The following is a 24,628-nucleotide window of genomic DNA, read 5'->3' on the forward strand; positions in this document are numbered from 1 at the left end:
ACACCTAAAGCAACTAGAGAAAAAGGAACAAACAAAACCCAAAGTTAGCACAAGGGAAGAAATCATAAAGATCAGAGCAGAAATAAATGAAATAGAAACAAAGAAAACAATAGCAAAGAACAATAAAACTAAAAGCTGGTTCTTTGAGAAGATAAACAAAATTGATAAACCATTAGCCAGACTCATCAAGAAAAAAAGGGAGAAGACTCAGATCAATAGAATTAGATATGAAAAAGGAGAAGTAACAACTGATACTGCAGAAGTACAAAGAGTCATGAGAGATTAATACAAGCAACTCTATGCCAATAAAATGGACAACCTGGAAGAAATGGACAAATTCTTAGAAAAGCACAACCTTCCAAGACTGAACCAGGAAGAAACAGAAAATATGAACAGACCAGTCACAAGCATTGAAACTGAAACTGTGATTAAAAATCTTCCAAGAAACAAAAGTTCAGGACCAGATGGCTTCACAGGTAAATTCTATCAAACATTTAGAGAAGACCTAACACCCATCCTTCTCAAACTCTTACAAAAAACTGCAGAGGAAGGAACACTCCCAAACTCATTCAATGAGGCTACCATCACCGTGATACCAAAACCAGACAAAGATACTACAAAAAAAGGAAATTACAGACCAAATCACTGATGAATATAGAGGCAAAAATCCTCAACAAAATACTAGCAAACAAAATCCAACAACACATTAAAAGGATCATACACCATGATCAAGTGGGATTTATCCCAGGGAGGCAAGGATTCTTCAATATATGCAAATCAATCAATGTGATACACCATATTAACAAATTGAAGAATAAAAACCATATGATCATTCAACAGATGCAGAAAAAGCTTTTGACAAAATTCAACACCCATAATAATCCTATTTATTGACGGTTGTTTTGCTGAGTTCCAGCTTTGAAAAGCTGAAACTTGAAAGAAGCAGACGCCTCTGTCAAAACCATGAACTTCTTACATTTTAAAACCTAACAGTTGCATTTACTCCAGTTATCTCTGAGCTCTACTAAACGGTTGATGAAAAAGGAGACAAAACCTCTGAGTAATGATTAGCATTTCTGTACCTTCAGATGATTCTGTCTGCCCTTTACTTTTTCATTTTTGCAATATTGAAAGAAGCTTCATAAGTTATCTTGTTTGACATATCTTTCTAAAGTTTTTATTATGACTTTAGAAAGGTTTCAAGAAGCAAGGCTTGTGATTCTGTTTCCAATAATCAAGGAATTCATATTTGTTTTGTAATACTCATAGTTACAGTTTATTACAGGGAAAAGATACTAGTTAAAATCAGCCAAGGCAGAGTCCTTGAGGGGTACAAATACAGAACCTCCGGTTGTCCTCTTCCCATGGAGTCATGGACAACATTACCTCCTCCCAGCTATGATGTGTGACAGTACACGTGCAGTATTGCCAACCAAGGGAGCACACCCCAGCCTTTGGTGTCCAGAGGGTCTTTTTTAAATTTTTATTGGAGTATAATTGCTTTACAGTGTTGTGTTAGTTTCTGCTGTACAGCAAAGTGAATGAGCTATACATATACATATGTGCCCTCTTTTTTGGATTTCCTTCACATTTAGGTCACCACAGAGCATTGAGTTGAGTTCCCTATGCTATACAGTAGGTTCTCATTAGTTATCTATTTTATACACAGTATCAATAGTGTATATATGTCAGTCCCAATCTCCCAGTTCATCCCAGTGCCCCTTTTCCCCTTGGTATCCATACATTTGTTCTCTATGTCTGTGTCTCTATTTCTGCTTTGTAAATAAGATTGTCTATACCAATTTTTTCAGATTCCACCATATATACATTAATATGCGATATTTGTTTTTCTCTTTCTGACTTACTTCACTCTGTATGACAGTCTCTAGGTCCATCCACATCTCTACAAATGACCCAATTTTGTTCCTTTTTTATGGCTGAGTGATATTTTAAGGAATTAATATTGTAATTGGGTTTTTTTGGACAAGATTTAAGCTGCCCTTATACACCCTTTTTCCAACCTAAAAAATTCTCTTATGAAAGCCTGTTTGAGAAGCTACCAATTTAAAAGCTTTTCAGGTGAGCTTTTCAAGATCAAAAATAGTTAAATACTCTTGGAAAACATTTTAAAAACAACTTTTCTGACCACTGTTGTTAATCTTCCCTAAATTATTTTCTTTAAAGATCCACATTAGACACTGTTTTTATAGCAACTGTAATATAGTGTAATGTCTTGGATAGTATGAACTGAATGGTAAAATTATCAGTAGTCTTTTAACATCAGTAAGTATTGCTTTTCATATATAATCTTGGAAATTTTTCACACAGCTTTTTAGTTTATGTTTCTTGGAGTATATGCACAGGTAATGTATTTAGCTTTGAATACTGATTCATTCAGCTTAGAAGTACATAATCATTATGCTCACAAACTTTTCTTACTTGAAAGACTTTATAGCTAAAAATGTGTCAATTAGTGCAGAATCATTTATCTGACAGTTTTCCCAAACTTTGATTAATCTAGATAATCCTCTTATTTACTGCCATTTATTAGTTGCATTTGTTCTTATAGAAACTGCTTATCATCATCTCTCTCTCTCCTTTGAATAGTACTTAATAAATTCTTTTCTTTTATAGGTATTTTTATATCAGCATTACAGTTTCAAGGATGCTGGGAAGGAAAACATAATAGATTTTTTAATTGCCAGCTCTCAAGTTGACTGTGAAAGAGAAGCTAGTGCTTCCAGTTTTGATTAAACATTTTATTTTGGCAGTTTTTAAATACATACTTTTTGTCCACATTTATTGGCTTGTTATTTTACAATTCAACTTAAATAGAACTGAATTGGCCACTTGAACAAACTCATTTTTCAATAACAACATACTTGGCCTTTTTTAAAGTAAAATGGAACCTGTTAAATAAACTTACAATGCTTTTGAGTATAAGTAAGGTCTCTTGAGTGCTCAACACTAAAAAAGAACTTTTTAAAAATTGAAAATAACAAGGTGTCACAGAAAATGGGATTTCATGAAGCAATAATGATTATATTCTCTAATGATGAAAAATGGAAAATAATTTATAATAAGCAAAACGTGGATATTAAATCTGTAATATTCATGATAGTGGATTTTCCAAGTGTTTATTACTTGAGTATTTTCTACATACTTTCATTCTTCAGTTTCACTGATTTGAAAATTAAAAAGTTACATCTAAAAAAGATGCTTTCTACTACTTAAGCAATATACATTGTTCTATTATTATGTCTCTGATATGCATAATTTTAGTATTCTTCACTCAGTATTACTTTTCTTACATTAGAAAAGATAAGACCAACGGAAGGTTATATTTGTTAGACTTCATTGCATGCGTATAGGTATGCTGCTAACAATGGCATTGTTATTAACTGAGTATAATTAAGCATCAGCCCCACAATCGCTGAACACTGGTCTTTTCTTAATCCGCTGAGACACCTACCCACTTAAAATTATTGGCCCAGGTCTTTAGAAATTATGAATAAATGTTATACAGAACTCAGACTTTAATGACTAGGTATGGTTAGAATTTTATATACATTTCTCTATAAAGTGTATTTCAGAGCTTTCACCACCATAGAAAAAAATAGAATTTCCAAATCACATACATGAGCTTTAATATCTGTTCCAATGTGCAGAAGAATTATCCTGTGTTGTCTTTTTTTTGTTTGTTTTTTGTTTTTGTTGTTGTTGTTTTTTGCGGTACGCGGGCCTCTCACTGCTGTGGCCTCTCTCGTTGCGGAGCACAGGCTCCGGACGCGCAGGCCCAGCGGCCATGTCTCACGGGCCCAGCTGCTCCGCGGCATGTGGGATCCTCCCGGACCGGAGCATGAACCCGTGTCCCCTGCATCGGCAGGCGGACTCTCAACCACTGCACCACCAGGGAAGCCCCTGGTTGTCTTTATAATGTTTCTGTATTTATAGCATCTACGTACTATTTACCTAAATCTTATCTCGTTTTATAACTTGTTTCTTGCCTGTGGTTTTAGTCTGTTCTTCCACCCAAATTTCTGTAGATTTATAACTTGTAGCTTAAAGCAATTTTACATGGAGTTCAGATTTTGAAGGAAAAGAAATCCTGCATTTTGCTGCCCTCCTGTGGACTATCCAACACATTCTACCTGCAGTTAAGGACCTGCTTTATCACATTCTTGATGAGAATTAGTGAAGATATCTGCTTTACAAAAAAAGAAAGAGGGCTTCCCTGGTGGCGCAGTGGTTGAGAGTCCGCCTGCCAATGCAGGGGACGCGGGTTTGTGCCCTGGTCTGGGAGGATCCCACGTGCTGCGGAGCGGCTGGTCCCGTGAGCCATGGCCGCTGAGCCTGCGCATCTGGAACCTGTGCTCCGCAGCGGGAGAGGCCACAATAGTGAGAGGCCCACGTACCGCAAAAAAAAAAGAAAGAAAGAAAATACAGTCTGAAAGACACAGTTTTTATAGCATTTTTAATATGCTACTAGTTAGCTTACCTCCATTTATTTTTGTTGGAAGAATGAAAACTGGTTAACTTTTTACAGGCTCAGAATCCTGTAGGTGCAGGTGCATCCTGCAACAAAGCTAGATGTACCTCTCTATATGTAATATGTATAAATTTTTATACTTCTTTACTTAAAGGGCTTTAATTATTTGGTTAACAAACAATCCTTTGATAAGCATCTATATGACGGTGAGAGAAGGAATAAGAAAGTGCCTTTTTTATGAATCTAGAAGCAAAAGTTATGATTTACTCAAGTCACAGAGTCAGTCATTGGTAGCACAGAGACTGAAATCTGAGTCCTCTGTCTTGTAAGGCCAGTGTGGCTCTCATGCGTAATTCTTTTATTCTCAAGCCATAAACTATTCCACTGCCAAGACGGAAAGAATTCATATTTGTAGATTCTTGAGTCATTTTATGAAAGTAGCATAATCACTGCACTTCGTATATCATCCCTCAAAAGAGATACATACATCCCTATATAAAACATGCCTCTGAACTATATTATGGGGGACAGTCATAATAAACCCTAAAAGCACATCTAAAATGGTCCGTTTCAGTTTAGCGTGTCACTTTGCTCTCTTCTGTATTTTGCATCATTAGATTGCTGTAATGCATTGGATTGTACACAGAAGATCTGGTAGCCGTACTTGTAATATTCACTCAGTAGGTAATATTTGTCTTTTGGGATTCCCAGCATTTTGGTTTCATGAGCAAAATGGTTACCTTTTGTTTTCATAAGAAGTTAAGACATTTAGGCAGGTTTTGTTAACCAGTGGTTTTACACTTCAGCCTCCGAAGGACATTTAATATGTATATAAATACTTCTTGGTTTTTAACATGAATTTTTTGTCCAGCATGCAAAAAAAATTGTTTTCTTTTGAGGAATGAGCCTGTTGGCCCCTGCTTAAGATCTTTCTACAGTTGTCCTCCAGTCATTATAGATTGTTAACCTGGCCAAATAATATTTAAGAAAAATGAAATTTGATAGTGGATATAACCTTCTAAAGCAATAGAGTATTTGTTTTCTTTCAAGCAAAGGGACCTGAGTATGGCTTATTTATTCATTCATTTATTCAACTAATGTCTACTATTCTAGGAACTAGAAACCAAACAAGCAAGCAAAAAACTCCAAGTCTTACGGAGCTCCATTCTAGTAAAGAGAAACAGAGCAGATGATAAACATACGAAAGAAGTTATTTAGTACGTTAGCAAATAAGTGCTCTGGGGAAAAATAAATAGAGCAGGAGGGTTGGTGTGATATTTAAATTGGATTGTTAAGGGAGGCCCCATTGAGAAAGTGACACTTGAGCAAAGATTTGAAGGAGGTAAAGGGTTGGACCATGCAGGCATACAGCATAAGAGCATTTCAGGCAGAGAAAATAGTTGTTGCAAAAGCTTATGCAAGGAGAGCTTTTCTGTGGTTTGGTGGTGTTGGAGGAAATGAAAGCAGAGACGAACGGGAGGAGGGTAGAACCACATCTTTACTGCCTTACAGACCATTCTAATAATTTGGGCTTTTATTCTAAGAGAAAGATGTATGATTTGGAAGGTTTTGAGCATTAGAGGAAAATTATCTGATTTACGTTTTAACGGGATTCTTCTGGCTGCTCTGTTGAAGATAGATTGTAGTCAGGTAATGGCACAAGCAGGAAGACCAGTTAGGGTGCTGTTGCAAAAATGTAGGTGGGGCTTCCCTGGTGGCGCAGTGGTTGAGAGTCCGCCTGCCGAGGCAGGGGACACGGGTTCGTGCCCCGGTCTGGGAAGATCCCACATGCCGCGGAGCAGCTGGGCCCGTGAGCCATGGCCGCTGGGCCTGTGCGTCCGGAGCCTGTGCTCCGCAACGGGAGAGGCCACAACAGTGAGAGGCCCGCATAACACACACACACACACACACAAAATGTAGGTGAAGGATGATGTTGCCTTGGACCAGTGGGGTGAGAGGGGAGAAGGTGAGAAGTGATCATCATATTTGGGGTATATTTTTGAAGGTGGAACCAATAAGACACTACCAGAGGAAGTATGGGAAATGAAAGAAGCAGGGGTCAGGGTGACTCCTAAATATGGGACCTAATCAACTAGGTGCTATTTAATGAGATTTTTAATAACCAGTGGTGCTATTTAATGAGATAAAGTCTGAGGAAGGAACAGATTTAGGGAGAAAAACAAGTTTGGTTTTAAACAAGTTTCAGTTGCCTTCTAAATGTTTAAGTGATGGTATTGGGTAGGCAGTTGGGTATATATGAATGTCATTATGGTCAAGGAAGAGCCCCAGGCTAGAGATGAAAATTTGTGAACATGGACATACGAATTGTCTTTTAAAATCACAAAATTGGATGAACTTACCTCAGTGATTAGTATAAAAAGAAAAGAGGTCAGCGATTAATTACTAGGGCATTCCAACCAACATTTAGTGATTGGGAAGAGGAAGAACATTACAGGAGTAGCCAGTAAGACAGTAGGGAAACCAGGCAAGTGTTCTGTCCCAGAAGCCAAGCGAAGAAAGTGTTCCAAGGAGTGGTCAGTTATATCGTTATTCTTATGCTACGTGGATATATCCTAAGCTTGAGTTGGATGAGGACAGAGACTAAAGCATCGGATTTCTGAACATGGAGGTTGTTGGCAGTCTTCTAAAAGTTTGTATTAAATGGCTTGTGAAGTAGGTGAAGTGGAGATGGCCAGCAGCTCTTTCAAGGAGTTTTGCTGTAGTGAGGAGCAGAAAAATGGGATTGTAGTTGTGGGGGAATGTGGGATCGAAGATATTTGGTTTTGGCTTTATTGTTCTAAAAATAAGAGGTATTGCAGTGTGTTCCTATAGGAAATATCCAGTAAAGAGGAAGAAATTGAGGATGCAGAAAAAATTGTAGAAGCAAAACTCTTGAATAAACAGAAGGGGATGGGCTCCAAGGCACAAGTGTAGTGTAGAGGTTGTCCTTGAATAGGAGAAGGTACAGTTTATAGGTATAGATGTAGGTATGTTGGTGCGACTTTTGATTACTTCTCAGTGAAGTAAGAGGCCAGTTGTCAGATGAGTGTGAAGAGGGGCAGAGGAGGTTAGAAATACAATGAGAGAGGAAGGGCTGAAAACAATGGACTCAGAAGGTGAATTGAATAGAGAGGTTTCTAATTTTGATAACTGGATCATGTCAATGTCATTAATTTAGAGAAGGAATATGGAAAAGAAATTACCTGTGCTTTCATGTGTGGCTGGAAAATAAGTTCAGTGATAGACATGTTCATACAGAGATGCCACTGGTTCCCTCAGATTGTTCAGGGTGAGAAGAAAAGTCCTAGAATGGAATCTTAGAAAATACTAGCGTTTAAGGAGCAGAGGCAGTGAAAGTGAGTAAAGAGAGGTATTGGGAGAACCAAGAGGGAGCTGGGTCTTGAAGGTCAGAAGAACAGAGAGTTTGAGAAGGAAAAAGAAATCAACAGTAGCGTGTCCTATATTGGTTCCTAAAGTAGGGTACAAATATCACCAGAGGCACACGAGCTTTTAGGTGGTACTTAGAGTAACATTTTTTGATTTTAGTATTTGTGGCTTATTCTAATGGGCATTAGAAGAAATAAATAACCAGCACATCAAACCTGTAATTCATGAAAAGTGGTACTGATTTTCCCTTTTAACATAAATTAATGTAAGATTAAACAGTGACTCCATTTAAAGAAGAACATTGCATAAATAATGGTACTGGTACCTATGGGAAAATCACGACAGTAGTGGACGAATGAATAGTGTGGGAAGTTCTGGGTTTAACAGTTTAGAAAATCATTTGGTGACCTCATTTTATCAAAAGTATTTTGTGTGAAATGGGGAAATATCTATACTAAAACAAGAATAAATTTTAGGAAAATAGAAATATTAAAGTGAGCTCTCTATGTATAGTTGAATTACTTTTAGAGTTACTGGCATAGATTCTAAACTATATAACTTTTGTTTCATCCTGTCACTGTGTAACTAAAATAACCTTAAAGCAAATAGTTAATGATACCAGGAATCATTCTTTAGATCATATATAATAGGACACAAATAAGGAAGACTTTAAAAAAATTCACTTATTAGAAACATGAAAAAGTAATTTGTGTTTGGAATAAAATAGTAGAAAACTTTGGCAGCTGAGTGAAGAAGGAAGGCATTTATTAGGCCCAGCATGTAATACACACAGAGCAAGTGGTTTTATTCTGTCTCTGGGACTCTTGGAACTGAGTCACTGCAGCTTGGTTGTGATGTTCCAAGAGGACTGTGTCCAAGGGCAGCAACTAAGCAGTCACTCTAGATATTTGAGTAGCACTTCTTGAAGTCAGCTAGGAGGTTAGCACTGCAGCTTGTTACTCAGTTATGGAATTCTTTTGTTCATTACCTTAAAAAGAAGAAGTTGCAAATTTATAATCTGAGTTACAGAGCTTAACACTTCAGGTGTGCGAATGGTCTTTGCCAGTGTTAGGGTTACTATCTTGAGTCTCCAGTAGGAAGTGAGTTACACTTTTGAGTTTGTAAATTAAGATCATGGTTCTGCTTCCTTTATGCTCTGTATGTAGTGCGGGGACACCCACTGGAAGGCATCGTTAATCATATTTTGTGAACACTTACCTACAGATAGGGTTGGAAAGTTATACTGAGACATCTTTCTTTGTGTATAGGCGCCATTCTGCGTCAGGAACTTACTGTGGTTTCCTGCATTCACATCACTGAGGTCACAGTGATTGTACACACCAGCAAGAAAAATGAAGGATGAGCAAGATGGGGTCTGTTTTATCTAGCCCCCACTAATTATTGAGCAAGATATTTTTAATATGGTTTGTCACTGCAGTAGTACCTGTCTCCTGATAGGAACTGAAGGGGGCTAACTTCTAGTTATAAATACTTTGTGTGTAGTAAGTTAGGCAAGTTCATTGGATGCTATCTTTTTACATCTTCAGTTTCCATTCATTGTTGCAGATGTTTTTGGAGATATTTCAGTTTGTGATGTTAAGCTTTGCTATCTCATATAGCAAGCATTTGCATGACTCCTTCCCATTCAAAAAGATTATTCTAATTGGCAGAACTCTCCCTCCCTCCCTCCCTCCCTCCCTCCCTCCCTCCTCCCTCCCTCCTCCCTCCCTCCCTCCCTCCCTCCCTCCCTCCCTCCCTCCCTCCCTCCCTCTCTCCCTCTCTCCCTCTCTCCCTCTCTCTCTCTCTCTCTCCCTCTCTCTCGGTCTCTTTCTCTCTCTCTCTCTCTCTCTCTCTCTCTCTCTCTCTCTCACACACACACACACACACACACACACACACAAATCCATGCTACATTAGAGTGGGCTCTTTTTTAAGTGACCTATGCCTCAGAAAATTCTTTACGTGCACTGCAAACCAACTAGTTGAAATGAATTCCCAGTTTTGGAGTTCTTGTTTGAAACAGTGAGTACCAGCAGTTCCCTGGCAGTCCAGTGGTTAGAACGCGGTGCTTTCACTGCCGTGGGCCCAGCTTCAGTCCCTGGTCAGGGATCTAAAATCCCACAAGCTGCAAGGTGCAGCCAAAATAAACAGAAAACAAACCAAAAAAATAGGGGCTTCCCTGGTGGTGCAGTGGTTAAGAATCCGCCTGCCAATGCAGGGGACACGGGTTCGATCCCAGGTCCAGGACGATCCCACATGCCCCAGAGCAAATAAGCCTATGCACCACAACTACTGAGCCTGCGCTCTAGAGCCAGTGATCCACAACTACTGAGCCCGTGTGCCACAATTACTGAAGCCCACACCCCTAGAGCCCATGCTCTGCAACAAGAGAAGCCACCGCGGTGAGAAGCCCGCGCACCTCAACGAAAGAGTAGCCCCTGCTTGCCGCAACTAAAAACCCGCACGCAGCAATGAAGACCCAACTTAGCCAAAAATAAATAAGTAAAATAAATACATTTATTAAAGAAAAACAAAAAACAGTGAGCACCAAGTATTTCAACCCCTTCACAAATTTAATCATTGAATGATTTTTTTTTTTAACTCAGTTCCATGGGCTGATGGAAATAAAGCAGTTGAGCCTGATAATCAATAGAAAAGAGCATTGGTGAGATTTAAAATACATATGACTGAGGATACCTGGCATGTATCTGTGTGTCCGTGTATATGCTGGTTTTGGGTTCCCCCCCTTTTTTCTTTCAGTGTTGGTTGTTTCAATAGTCGGATTTATTTCATACTAAACTATTGTGATCTTTGACCAAGAAAATCTCAGTAGTCTGTTACTTTTTCTTAACCACCAAAGTTTATTTAGTTAGGATCTTGAAAATACAGGAGAAATTTAAATCATATTTCATAGCTGTTGAAATGAACACAGCTTCGGATTTCTCTTCTCATTTAGTTTATTTTTATTGATATAACAACAAATCTAAATTTGCCATTCAAAATTTGCCACTCTGAAAGCAGTTTAAACTGCTTTAGCTGTCAGGCATTACTTAATAACCCAGTCAAATCACAAATATCTAAAATGATAATTATTTTAAAAAATAATAAAACAAGCATATCAAATTTCAGGAGAAGGAACTAGAGGTCAGTAGCAGCTGATAGGGTATGTGGGGTTGATCAAGTCTTCTGAGTCCTGGTATACCTGTAGTCATATAGCCAATTTCCCTTGATGATGTGAAATACAGCTAGAGGAAAACCTAACGTGAACAAAACAATTCACCACCTCCCTCACCGTACACTGCCTAAGTACCATAAATGTTAAAAACTGGGAGAGAGCAAGAAACCATGTTATTTATTACGTGAAAAGTGGCCACTGAGGTGAATGCCTCCAGGCAACTTTGGTGATATAAAGCAAAAGGAAACAGTATGATACTATCATTTATTTTTCTATGCTTCTCACTTGATTTAGTGCACTGATAATATGTACTTAGATTTAGGTAGATATACTCAAATCAAAGTTCCTGTCTTAATCCCAGACCCCTAAAGTGGGTCTGATATCAGGCAGCTAGGGAACTTTCTTACTGAAAGCCACAAGGCCTTGCTCAAAACGTTCTGTGGTAGAGGGACTTCAGTGGCCTTTTTTGTTAACCTTTGTTTAAATATCATACTTATTACCCAAACCAGTGTAAAGGACAATGCCTAACCCTCTTTGTCCTCATGTCTAAGTCCTATGAGATATTACTGGGCTCAAGTCCTTAACAATCATGGAATAACTAGGCTCTTGTGTTCTCATTTAAAGATACTGTTCTTATAATCCACTTAGTCTGAGGAGTAAAAAAGACCAAGTAGCCTTTGACGTTTTATTAGCCTTGGCCTTGCATTAGGAAATTGCATTTAGGAAAAAGCGCAAGCCTAATGGCAGTAAATGCTTCTGATGGAAGGTCCCTTCCCCATTATGCATATCTCTGGGCCTCCATTTATAGTTTGAGGAGGGGGAGCAGAGTTAAATCTATTGATTTTTCTACCAGATTTTTTTCCTTGACATCAGCAGGTGACCAATCACTTGCAGCAAGAGAAAGGAGAGGTAAATATAAACTCCAGAGGTTGTGAGTAGCTAGGAAATCTAAGCCCTCCCCTGTTGCCTCATCCCAACCCTCTGTTTATAGGCTTATTTTAGGTATTAAGAATTGAATGAAGCCAACTCACTGCAAGAATATGTGGTTGATGCGAATAGACATGCTTAATTTAAGCTCACTGACCACATAAGGACTTTAATATCATTCTGTCTTTTGCAAAGTCAATGGAAATTATACCAAACCATGACATATGATGATGCTATTGTGGAATACTTGTTTTCTTTACCACATACACCCTGCTTTCCTGGTTCCTTGTGTCGGCTTATATTGTTTTCAGTAGCTCTTCCCCATAACCCTCCCTCCTGCCCTCCCCCCACACAAAAATTCTAATCTTGCCCATCCTTCAAGGCCCACTTCTGCTATATGCCTTACTGATCCCTTAATTATAAGTAATGCATAACCAGTCATGCCACCTGCGCCTCTCCTTCAGCTCCTGTGACTTGCCATTACAGTTACTTGTGTACAAGACACTACTCCTACAGGACTTCTCTAGCTCATTGAGAGCAGGGACCAATCCTTTTTTTCATCTTCATACCATGGCCCACTATGCATTCCACACCATCCTCCCAATATTTAGCCCATAGAATGTACTTAAACTGCAAATTAGCTAATGGCATTTCAGGTTTGAACTACTGAAAATACCTAGTAATAGAGGGTAATTAACTCATACCCACCCACTGTTTATCCAGAATGCTTTATACCAGACCCCCACTCAACATACATATATAGATATAGATCTTCTTTTGAGGTCTGCAGCTCCCACACAATAGGAGGGGGAATAGAAAAGGAATTATCTCATTTGTGTCCACTAGAAGATGACACATCTAATAGATAGCCTGTATTTTCTCCTGTCTGCTCTGTTTTTAATGAAGGTTACAAATGTCCTTGTTGACCCTCATTGAAAAACTGACATTTATGGGTAAATCAGTAAGTGTGAGAATCTATTGGATTTGTTTCCCCAACATTCTTGCTTGAAACAAATTTCCCTAGGCTGAAGTAAGAGATTTAAATTTAACAATAACAATAACAATAATAACAAAATATTCAACAGCAGCTATGGCAGTTAATTTTCTTTCTTTCTCAATATTGTTTCTACATGGGAAAATCTTTCCTAGTAAAACTTCCAGTAAATGTTTAAATTCCCTTGTTTAGACATCTAGCCTGATCTTTCACATTTCTGGAGGAAGTTACAGCTGTGGAGAGCTTGAATTCCATCACTGGAGTCATGTCTTCCACAGTCTCCATGTCATGGTGTCTGTGTCTCAACTGGTGCTGACTTCGCTCCCTGTGCTTTAGTCACTTAAGTGATGGCCACGTGGCAAGACAAAGAGGCCAGATTTATTGGTGGTTCTCTTTTTTCTTCTCTAAGAGAAGGCCGGGAGTACAGGTCTATAGAAACCAATGCACCTCTGAACTCTTGGGCAAATCACATTCCCCCACCATGTGTGAAGAGAGTGTTACCCAGGATAGAATTTAACTCCTCTTAGAACAAGGTCTACAAGACTTTGTCACAGCCCGTGGAGGTGGAAATCATAAAGGAATCTTTTCCCAGTGAGGTTTCTTACTGCTTCACGTATACCTATTTCTCTGTGTAGTACCAGGCCCCACATGCCACCCACAGTTAAAGTTTCCTGGTAATAATTTAAAGCAATCTTGCATAACAATGGTGCACAACTGAAAGATACACTTTTATTCACTTCACAATTTATATTACTATTTTTCCTAAAAGATACATATCCTACTAGAGAAATAAATATGAAATTAGTTGCTTGGCTCTTACAAAGTTCTGAGTCCTCTCAATTTTGTGGCATTCCTTTCTTATAACTAACCCTAAAGGATTCCTAACCCAACCAGGAATTTCCTACCAACTTATGAGATTCAGAAGAGAAGAATTCTTAAAAAAAGAAGAGAATAATTCTTTTTAACAAGTAAGTGGTTACCCAACTCCAGTTAGAAAATAAATATTCTTCTAGGACCTTTGTAAACAGGATTTATATGAGAAGATAGGAGATTTCTTTAACCTTAGTCATGGTAGGAGTTCCTGAGAACTTAGTTTACTCTGAAAATCTGTTTAGCCACAGAATAATTGTGCCTTTCTCCCTTAGGAGACTTATGCTTTGACAAGGTGTATTAAATATTTAGTTGTTTTCCAGAACACCCTTGTAGGGGAGGTGCATAAGTATTGACTTATGCAGTCAATACTCTAACCACAGAAAAGGATGTTGATATGTCTAAGATCTCATAGCAGTTCCAGAATCAGAAATACCCTCTTTGGAGTTTCATGCTCAGTTGGTTTTGCCTTGTACTCTCTTACTTCTAAGAAAAATCAGACTGCCAAGATTTGAATTGCTAAATGCTTTGCAAGCAAGTATAGAGCATTAAGCAGAGAAAAGTGTTTCCATTTTCACCTGGAACCTTGTTGTCTAAAGCATTTCATTTAAATCATGTAGTTCCCAAAACAACAACAACAACAACAACATACCTCTCAAGGTTAGTCCAAGCCATAGAATCTCCTCATTTTTGCATTAACAAAAAATAATAGCCTTATGCACGGAAGATGACTTTTTACTTTTTAGGTGTCTTTCCATTTTTCCTTCTCCATTTTCTTGTGTTTCTTTAATAAGAACATCATCTCTGCCTTTGCTGGGAAGACAAGCAATATTTTTCTACATAGGCAACTTTTTTTTAGTTCCCCTTTGAGCTAGAGTAGACCTATACTATACGTGCTTTTTTTTTTTTTTGCGGTACGCGGGCCTCTCACTGTTGTGGCCTCTCCCGTTGCGGAGCACAGGCTCCAACGTGCAGGCTCAGCGGCCATGGCTCACGGGCCCAGCCGCTCCGCGGCATGTGGGATCTTCCCGGGCCGGGGCGCGAACCCGTGTCCCCTGCATCGGCAGGCGGACTCTCAACCACTGCGCCACCAGGGAAGCCCTGGACCTGTACTATAGTCCAAAGAATAGAAACTTATTTTTTCTGAAATTCTTCAGTTCTCCCTCAGGCAACTGGAAGGAGTAATTCAAAAATTAGGCAGTATGACTTTCTATGATTAGCCTAGATAATCATGGAAATCACACCAGAATGCTAAACCAGTCTCTTTTTAACTGTCAGCCTAAGAAAATTCATATTAATAGTTCTCATTTTAAAGCATGTAGTTTTTACATGATCATTTTGATCCTGTCTATTTCCAAGAAATATCCTAACATAAACTTCTTATGCTTCCTTTAATTCCCCCAGTTCTCCCTGATCCCCTTTCCTGCCCTCTCCCTCAGAGGTATTGGCCCCAATTTCCTGAGTTGGAGGGCAAGACATTCTTAGAATGCAGAAGGCTTGCTTCAAGAGGGTGTCTGGGCTTGAGGTCATGCAAGAGGACTAATTTTAGCTTCCGGATCTTATGCACATTGTATCTTATAAGTTACCTATGAAGCATTTTAAAATATTGCAGACATTTTAAAAGATGAAACCAATTAAATTTTTATAATAGAAAGAGGGTGGGAGAGAAAAATAAGAGATGGCAAAGGTTGGAGGAGGAAATCAACTGCAGGAAACACAGCTAGAATTTCACTGGGTTCCAGTGTTAAAGGTTTATCTTTTTGCTTTACTTGACCTGTGTCAAGATAAAAAATGCTTTAGAGGCAAATTCACCAAAGCTGAAGGCAGAGAGGATATTCACTAGGAAAACATGTTTAAAATTATCAGTGTCATTGTCATCTTTTTTTCCTCTCTGCTTTTAATAGTCATGCTTATTTATTTCCCAATTCAGAATTGCCTCTGAAAAGCATGCTGTTCTTCATAGTGAATTTTAGTCGGTCGGGTGTGTAGAGTAGTTGTTGTCATTGCTCTGTTATTTTAATGCTCTTATGCTTGGTTTCCCCGTACTTAATTGCACGTACTAGGTGGTGAAGACAGAATTAGAGGCAAATCGGCAACCTCTGTCTGTCCTCTCAGGAGAATCTGGAGAAAGAAAGCAACTACCATTGTTCATGGCTTCTTTTCTTAGCCCTCCAGGGCCCACACACTCCACACCTTCCGTCTCTGTCAAATCGTACTTCTCGTTGTCTCCCAAACACAAATGAGAATTCCTGTTCCTATTGCTTTGCTCAGCACATTATTCCTCCCTGCCTAGAATGCCACCTTCTCTACTTTTTCTGCTAAAGAGGTAGTATTGACTAGGGGAAAGCCAAGAAGCTTTGTGGTAAAATAGAATTAATTCAAATCCCAGATCTACCACTTACTTATTGTTTGACCATAGGCAAGTTACTTAGTTTCACTGATAACCAGTTTCCCTATCTGTGAAATTAATAATATTTCACAAGGTGTTTTTTTTTTTAACATCTTTATTGGAGTATAATTGCTTTACAATGGTATGTTAGTTTCAGCTTCACAACAAAATGAATCAGTTATATATATACATATATTCCCATATCTCTTCCCACTTGCATCTCCCTCCCTCCCACCCTCCCTATCCCACCCCTCCAGGCGGTCACCAAGCACCGAGCTGATCTCCCTGTGCTATGCGGCTGCTTCCCACTAGCTATCTACCTTACGTTTGGTACCGTATGCTAACACATATATATGGAATTTAAGAAAAAAAAATGTCATGAAAAACCTAGGGGTGAAACAGGAATAAAGACACAGACTTACTAGAGAATGGACTTGAGGCTATGGGGAGGGGGAAGGGTAAACGGTGACAAAGCGATAAAGAGGCATGGACATATATACACAAGGTGTTTTTGAGGAGTAAGTGGAAGAAAAAATACAGAAGTACTCAATAAATATTGATTCCCTTCCTTGTAATTCCCCCTTTTGAAGTTCTGTGTTTTTAAATCCTACGTATTCTTCAAAATTCAAGTTCTACCTACTCAAAACTTATTCTCTGAAGCACTTGGCACAGTAGACTACCTCATTATTGTTTGTTGTCTTGCGTTCATTGTCTTGTAAGCTTCTTGAGAGCTAAAGCTTCTGACATAGCCTTGTTGAAAATGGTAGCCTCAGATGTGTGATAGTGTAGAACTGGAAAATGGTAGCCTCAGATGTGTGGTAGTATAGAACTGGAAAATGGGAAGTGAATCCCTAAGTAGGCAGTCCCCTTTCTCTCACCTAGGAAGTTGGGAAAGGTTTTGAGTCCATTATGTTTTCTTGGCACAATAAGGAAAATGGCCTGAGAAATGCTTTCCAAAATTATGGAATCTGAAAGGGAGTCATCAGATCCAGAAAGAGACTTCTTGTATTTCCATTGCCACAGAGACAGCCTGATTGGGTACATACATCTCTTTGGGGCAACATTCTCTTAAAAAATAAAAAAAACTTGTAGAGAATGTTTGGACGTTCTGATAAAGGAGGAAAGTTACTTTTACACTCTTACTCAAAGAATTGTCCTATAATATGAATGTAGGCTTCCACTGAACATGCACCTTCAGTAGCAACGCACGTGGAACATGAGGAGACGTGTTCAGCCAGCCAGATTCCCACTACAGCATACACAACAGCCTAGTGACACATTCTCCTACCCAGAGAATGTCCATCAGGTGGAGCTGGATAGTGGCTCTTTATCCCTGTTAACATACAATCCCTAATAAGGTCGAAGCTTTTCAACTCCTGGGCAAAACTGTAGCAAAAGGTCATGCTCACTCTACGTATCAGAAGGTATCACAGAGTGCTATGATTACGTTCAAGATGTGACATTTTATGCTTAGGTAAATCTTTATTACATGATCAGAACTTGTTTTTCAAAAGAAAAAAATAGGCACCTGTGTGATCTGACAGTCTTAAATGTGGATTCTCTGCCTCCACTATCCCCCTCTAAGTCCTTGGTTTTTAATTTATAATCCTTTACCTTTTGGTATATCTTTCATTTTAAACCATGATGCAAGAATGGTATATTTTTCAGCTATAATTCATCTATCTCCAGACTTATTCAGGTACTAATCTGTCATTTCTCACCTTCAAAAGGCAAATAGAAGGAAAACCACTTTTTTATGATGTTTCTGACTTTCAGAGAAGTGTTTCACAATCATTCATTATGAATGGAAGGAGATCTTGGGACTTGAACTTTGTTGTTATAGTTTTTTCCCCCAATACTTAAAATAGCCTAACAGGTGAAACTTGAACTTCAGTGCAAAATCTTGAATCACAATTATGGTCTGCCTTTGGGCACTCCACCTCACTGATTTGTGCATGTTCTGCTGGAGAAAAACCGACAGTCACCTTTTTGCTCTTCTTGATAGTTGGGGACCTTGAGCTATGGGACTACACAAGAGAGGTTTCTAATGTGCTCTATCTGTGTCTCTTGTCATTGAGGTAATTGTCATGCGAAAACCCTGGACAACAGCCATGACAAACAGAAATATTTTGACAACTCACAGTCACTGGATGCTGCTGAAGAAGAGCCCTCTGAGACAGGAACAGAGGAAGACCCTGTGCTCTCTGTTGAGAATTCAGGGAGGGACTCAGATGTCCTTAGACTTGAAAGTAAGTTGATTTGACCTGAGCTGTGCTTCTGGAGTAAAATCAACTCTCAGACTTGAAGCTTAGGCTTTCTCTACTCTCAAGCGTTTGTTCTTTCTTTTAACAGTCACTTACTATATTGTAGATCATGAAGGTGACCCTCAAGATTGGGAGGCAGAAGGCAAGCTATAAAGTGAAAATGCTCTGCACACTTCTTTCTGTTTTCTCCACCTCAACATCTTCATTTGCTAGAACAAATTTGATTTATGTACTAGTCTTTCTTCTTAATGTCATTAGTCTATTGAGTAAGTCATTGAAAAAAAAAGCAAGTTGTATTTATACTAACCCAATAAAATTTAAAGATTTGAAATAACGGGCATGCCTACCAGGCCCTTTCCTAAAATTCCATTTTATGACCACATTTTGAGCTATGCTGTTCTAAAAAGTTTTAAGATTATCAATTTATAATTGCCAAAATGAGTGACTTCTATTTTTTGTTTGTTTGTTTGTTTGCGGTACACGGGCCTCTCACTGTCATGGCCTCTCCCATTGCGGAGCACAGGCTCCAGATGCGCAGGCTCAGCAGCCATGGCTCACGGGCCTAGCCGGCATGTGGGATCTTCCCGGACCGGGGCACGAACCCGTGTCCCCTGCATCGGCAGGTGGACTCTCAACCACTGCGCCACCAGGGAAGCCCAGTGACTTCTTTTAAGTACTCATCCTGCTTAACCTCTTTTCTGCCTTTGGAACTGTGCAAGACTCCTCGCTTTCTCCTCGCTTTCTCCTTCTCCTCTTGGCTTCTGGGATATCACTTGTTCTTGGTTCTTTTCCTTATCCTCAGAATATCTTTTTTCAATTTCATTCACTTATTCTTTACTTTGCCCTTTATTTTTTTTACCCAGGATCTTAACCTTGGTCTTCTTTTCTTAGTCCTCCATGTGTTATCTCTTGGTGTTTCAGATATTTTGGAGTATACCAATGACTCTAAATCTGTATTTTCAGCTAAGACATTCTTTGTGACTCCAGATCTTATTTCTACCTTTTTAGTGGTCTCTTTATCTGGACGTGCCACAGCCATTTCAAACTTAACATATCTAAAATTGAACTTGTCTTCATTTTGCCCTACTTCCTGAACTGTTTCTAGTTCCTATATTCCTGCTACCTGTTAATGGCACAACTCATCCAGTCATCACTATGTCCAATCAATCCCTAAGACCTGTTAAATATATCATCTCTTCATCTAATCTATTCTTTGTGGCACTGCCTGAATTTAGACTTTCTTCATTTCTGCCAGGGCTGTTGTAGTAGGTTCACGATTGGCTTCCCTATATCTAGTCCTTTACTTCAGTCTATGTATGGAGAGTGCGAGAGAGGCAGGGGTTGTGTATGTGTGTAGGGGAGAAAAAGAGAGATAATACATAGAAATTGGTATACAATTTAAAAAGCAGAAACAACCCCTGTTACCACTTTCTTGTGTGTCCAAAGAGTTGTTTCTGAAATCAGACCTGATCTGGTAAGTTGCCTACGTTTGAAGTTTTCAGTAGCTGTTACCTATCGGAAGAGTCCAAATGTCTTAATGTGGGATATGAGGCAATTTAGCCCTTGATTCTGTCTCCAGCTGAACTGTACCATCTACTAGTACTCTGCATAGCCGGAAGTACAGACCTTTCACTATTTCCCTCACGTGCCATGCTGCTTTGAGCCTCCGTGTCTTTGCGTAGGCTGAGAAGGACCCCTGCATGTTCTGTGCTTTTTATAGACAACTCCCATGCATCTCCAAGATCCAGCTCAAATGTCATCTCCTCTGTGAAGCATTCACAAAGGTCTCCAAGCATTTAGTTGCTCCATTTGCTGTCTTGTTCCTACTTTTTGTCAAGGCATATTTTATACAATATTAATTGCTTGTATGTCTTATGTTGCATCAGACTGTGAGCTTCTTATATATTGTGTCCTTTATAACGTTATATTCCTGTGTATAGTAAATATTTGTTAGAGTAATGAAATGTGTCCTTTGCCCTCCTGTGTAGATTGGATTAACATATTTAGCAATTACAAAATTTTGTGTTTCCTTCTAAGTGGTATTGTGTATGAAAAACAATGTCTAAGAGAAGCAAGCTAGACCTCAAAGGAGGAAGTTGTGACCTTCACTTTTGCAGGTTTAGGGAATTAGTTTCATCAGTTCTACCAGAAATCATTGGGCTTTAAGGAAATTAATTTTCCATTTACCAACTCAAAAGAAATTGACTTTTAAACCAGATGGCCACTTTGTTCATTCACAGTGGGTCTACTCCTCTCTAGTGCCTGGCAGCCTCATGTCTCTTACTGACATCAGGTACCCACACAACCAAATGAACATCATAAGGGAGGCTGATACTGAGTAATGTTAAGGGGTTTTGGGGTTTTTTGGTTTGGTTTTTTTTTTTTTTGGCCACGCCACGGGGCATGCGGGATCTTAGCTCCTCGACCAGGGATCAGACCCATGGCCCCTGCAGTGGAAGCATGGAGTCTTAACCACTGAACCACCAGGGAAGTCCTGGGGTATTTTTTTCAGTTTACAGAAACTTCCTATTCCAATACAACTCCTTAATGAGTGGAATACTCATGGCTACCATATTAGAGTCTTTTCCTACGACAATTCAGAATAAAACCCAACCAAAATCTTATTCTTTGTCTCTTCGTTTTCCAAATACATCATTGCTTGAGGCAGATAACCTAGTGTTTAAGTTTCTTTAGTTTCATGTTTCCCACGTAGTTCCATTCCATCCCCATACTGGGAACACTGAATGGTTGCCCTGGCTAGGGCTAGGTGTTTGCCAAGTCCCTTCAACATTATGCAAATTGTCTCTTAGGGTGCATTCCTTTTCACATTGCTAATTTAATTATAGTATAATGATGACTCTTACTAGTTTTACTCTTAGCTACTAACTTTTTTTTTTTTTTTTTTTACTGTGTGTAAATTCTGGGATACTGACAAGTCCACAGGGACCACAGTCATGGTATGTGGTTAGGAGTCAGAAAGACTCTGTTTTTTAATATAAAGAGTATGGTATAATAAAAGTCAAGCATAGACATTAAAGAATTTTTAAAAACTCTATTTTTGTAGGAAATTTTAAAGAAATACAAATAGTTAAGCCCGTTCCAGTAACCATAAATTATTATGATAATCACTACCTTTTGTGGTACTTTATACCTTACAAAGTTATGAATTGTGTATTAACCTTGTGAAATAGATATTAACCCCATCTTGTAGCTGAGAAAATTGAGACTCAGAGTAGTTAGGTACCTTGCCTCACATCTTCAGTAGGTGACGTATAACTAAAACTCATCCTCAGGCCTTCAGCTTCCGTACACTGTGTGTCATTTGCCTGTGGTTCTCAGAGATAGGGGTTTGACCTATGGGATGCAGCAAAAGCAGTTCTAAGAGGGAAGTTTATAGCAATACAAGCCTACCTCAAGAAACAAGAAAAATCTCAAATAAACAATCTAAGCTTACACCTAAAGGAACTAGAGAAAGAAGAACAAACAAAACCAAAAACTAGTAGAAGGAAAGAAATCATAAAGATCGGAGCAGAAATAAATAAAATAGAAACAAAGAAAACAATAGCAAAGATCAATAAAACTAAAAGCTGGTTCTTTGAGAAGATAAACAAAATTGATAAGCCATTAGCCAGACTCATCAAGAAACAGGGAGAGGACTCAAATCAATAAAATTAGAAAAGAAAAAGGAGAAGTTACAACAGACACCACAGAAATACAAACCATCCTAAGAGACTACTGCTACAAGCAGCTCTATGCCAATAAAATTGACAACCTGGAAGAAATGGAAAAATTCTTAGAAAGATATAACTTTCCAAGACTGAACCAGGAAGAAATAGAAAATATGAAGAGACCAGTCACAAGTAATGAAATTGAAACTGTGATTAAAAATCTTCCAACAAACAAAAGTCCAGGACCAGATGGCTTCACAGGTGAATTCTATCAAACATTTAGAGAAGAGCTAACACCCATCCTTCTCAAACTCTTCCAAAAAATTGCAGAGGAAGGAACACTCCCAAACTCATTCTATGAGGCCACCATCACCCTGATACCAAAACCAGACAAAGATACTACAAAAAAAGAAAATTACAGACCAATATCACTCAACAAAATACTAGCAAACAAAATCCAACAGCACATTAAAAGGATCATACACCATGATCAGGTGGGGTTTACTCCAGGGATGCAAGGATTCTTCAATATATGCAAATCAATCAATGTGATACACCATATTAACAAATTGAAGAATAAAAACCATATGATCATCTCAATAGATGCAGAAAAGGCTTTAGACAAAATTCAACACCCATTTAATGATAAAAACTGTCCAGAAAGTGGGCATAAAGGGAACCTACCTCAAGATAATAAAGGCCATATATGACAAACCCAAAGGCAACATCATTCTCATTGGTGAAAAAGTAAAACCATTTCGTTTAGATCAGGGACAAGACAAGGATGTCCACTCTCGCCATTATTATTCAATATAGTTTTGGAAGTCCTAGCCACGGCAATCAGAGAAGAAACAGAAATAAGAGGAATACAAATTGTCACTGTTTGCAGATGACATGATACTATACATAGAGAATCCTAAAGATGCTACCAGAAAACTACTAGAGCTAATAAATGAATTTGGTAAAGTTGCAGGATACAAAATTAATGCACAGAAATCTCTTGCATTCCTATACACTAATGATGAAAAATCTGAAACATAAATTAAGGAAACACTCCCATTTACCATTGCAACAGAAAGTATAAAATACCTAGGAATAAACCTACTTAGGGAGACAAAAGACCTGTATGCAAAAAACTATAAGACACTGATGAAAGAAATTAAAGATGATACAAACAGATGGAGAGATATACCATGTTCTTGGATTGGAAGAATCAACATTGTGAAAATGACTATACTACCCAAAGCAAGCTACAGATTCAATGCAATCCCTATCAAATTACCAATGGCATTTTTTACAGAACTAGAGGGAGACACAAAAGACCCCGAATAGCCAAAGCAGTCTTGAGGGAGAACACTGGAGTGGGAGGAATCAGACTCCCGGACTTCAGACTATATACTACAAAACTAAAGTAATCAAGACAATATGGTACTGGCACAAAAGCAGAAATATAGATCAATGGAACAGGATAGAAAGCCCAGAGATAAGTCCACGCACCTATGATCAACTAATCTATGACAAAGGAGGCAAGGATATACAGTGGAGAAAAGAGTCTCAATAAGTGGTTCTGGGAAAACTGGACAGCTGCATGTAAAAGAATAAAATTAGAACACTCCCTAACACCATACACAAAAATAAACTCAAAATGGATTAGAGACCTAAATGTAAGACCGGACACTATAAAACTCTTAGAGGTAAACATAGGAAGAACACGCTTTGACATAAATCACAGCAAGATCTTTTTTGATCCACCTCCTAGAGTAATGGAAATAAAAATAAACAAATGGGACCTAATGATACTTAAAAGCTTTTGCAAAGCAAAGGAAACTACAAACAAGACAAAAAGACAGCTCTCAGAATGGGAGAATATATTTGCAAATGAAGCAACGGACAAAGGATTAATCTCCAAAATATATAAACAGCTCATGCAGCTCAATATTAAAAAAACAAACAACCCAATCAAAAAATGGGCAGAAGACGTAAATAGACGTTTCTCCAAAGAAGACGTACAGATGGCCGAGAAGCACATGAAGAACTGCTCAGCATCACTAATTATTAGAGAAATAGAAATCAAAACTACAATGAGGTATCACCTCACACCAGTTAGAATGGGCATCAGAAAATCTACAAACAACAAATTCTGGAGAGGGTGTGAAGAAAAGGGAACCCACTTGCACTGTTGGTGGAAATGTAAATTGATACAGCCACTATGTAGAACAGTATGGAGATCCCTTAAAAAACTAAAAATAGATTTACCATATGACACAGCAGTCCCACTACTGGGCATATACCCTGAGAAAACCATAATTCAAAAAGACACATGCACCACATTGTTCATTGCAGCACTATTTTCAATAGCCAGGTCATGGAAGCAACCTGAATGCCCATCGACAGACGAATGGATAAAGAAGATGTGGTACATATATACAATGGAATATTACTCAGTCACAAAAAGGAATGAAATT

At 38.5% G+C, this 24,628-nt stretch overlaps 1 protein-coding gene across 2 annotated transcripts in view; it reads left to right on the forward strand.

The window, feature by feature from the left end:
* The window catches only part of TTC17 (tetratricopeptide repeat domain 17), a 151,815-nt gene that overhangs the window by 72,882 nt on the left and 54,305 nt on the right, over positions 1-24,628 (forward strand). The window contains exon 17 of one of the 2 annotated variants that reach the window (XM_060018742.1): positions 18,310-18,480. The exons of the other annotated variant lie outside the window; for it this stretch is intronic. Coding sequence (XP_059874725.1) covers positions 18,310-18,480 — 171 coding nt within the window. The remainder of the gene's footprint in view (positions 1-18,309; positions 18,481-24,628) is intronic. 2 annotated transcript variants of the gene reach the window in all.

Source organism: Delphinus delphis, chromosome 8, assembly GCF_949987515.2.
Source record: "Delphinus delphis chromosome 8, mDelDel1.2, whole genome shotgun sequence".
In the NCBI taxonomy this organism is placed as follows: Eukaryota; Metazoa; Chordata; class Mammalia; order Artiodactyla; family Delphinidae; genus Delphinus; species Delphinus delphis.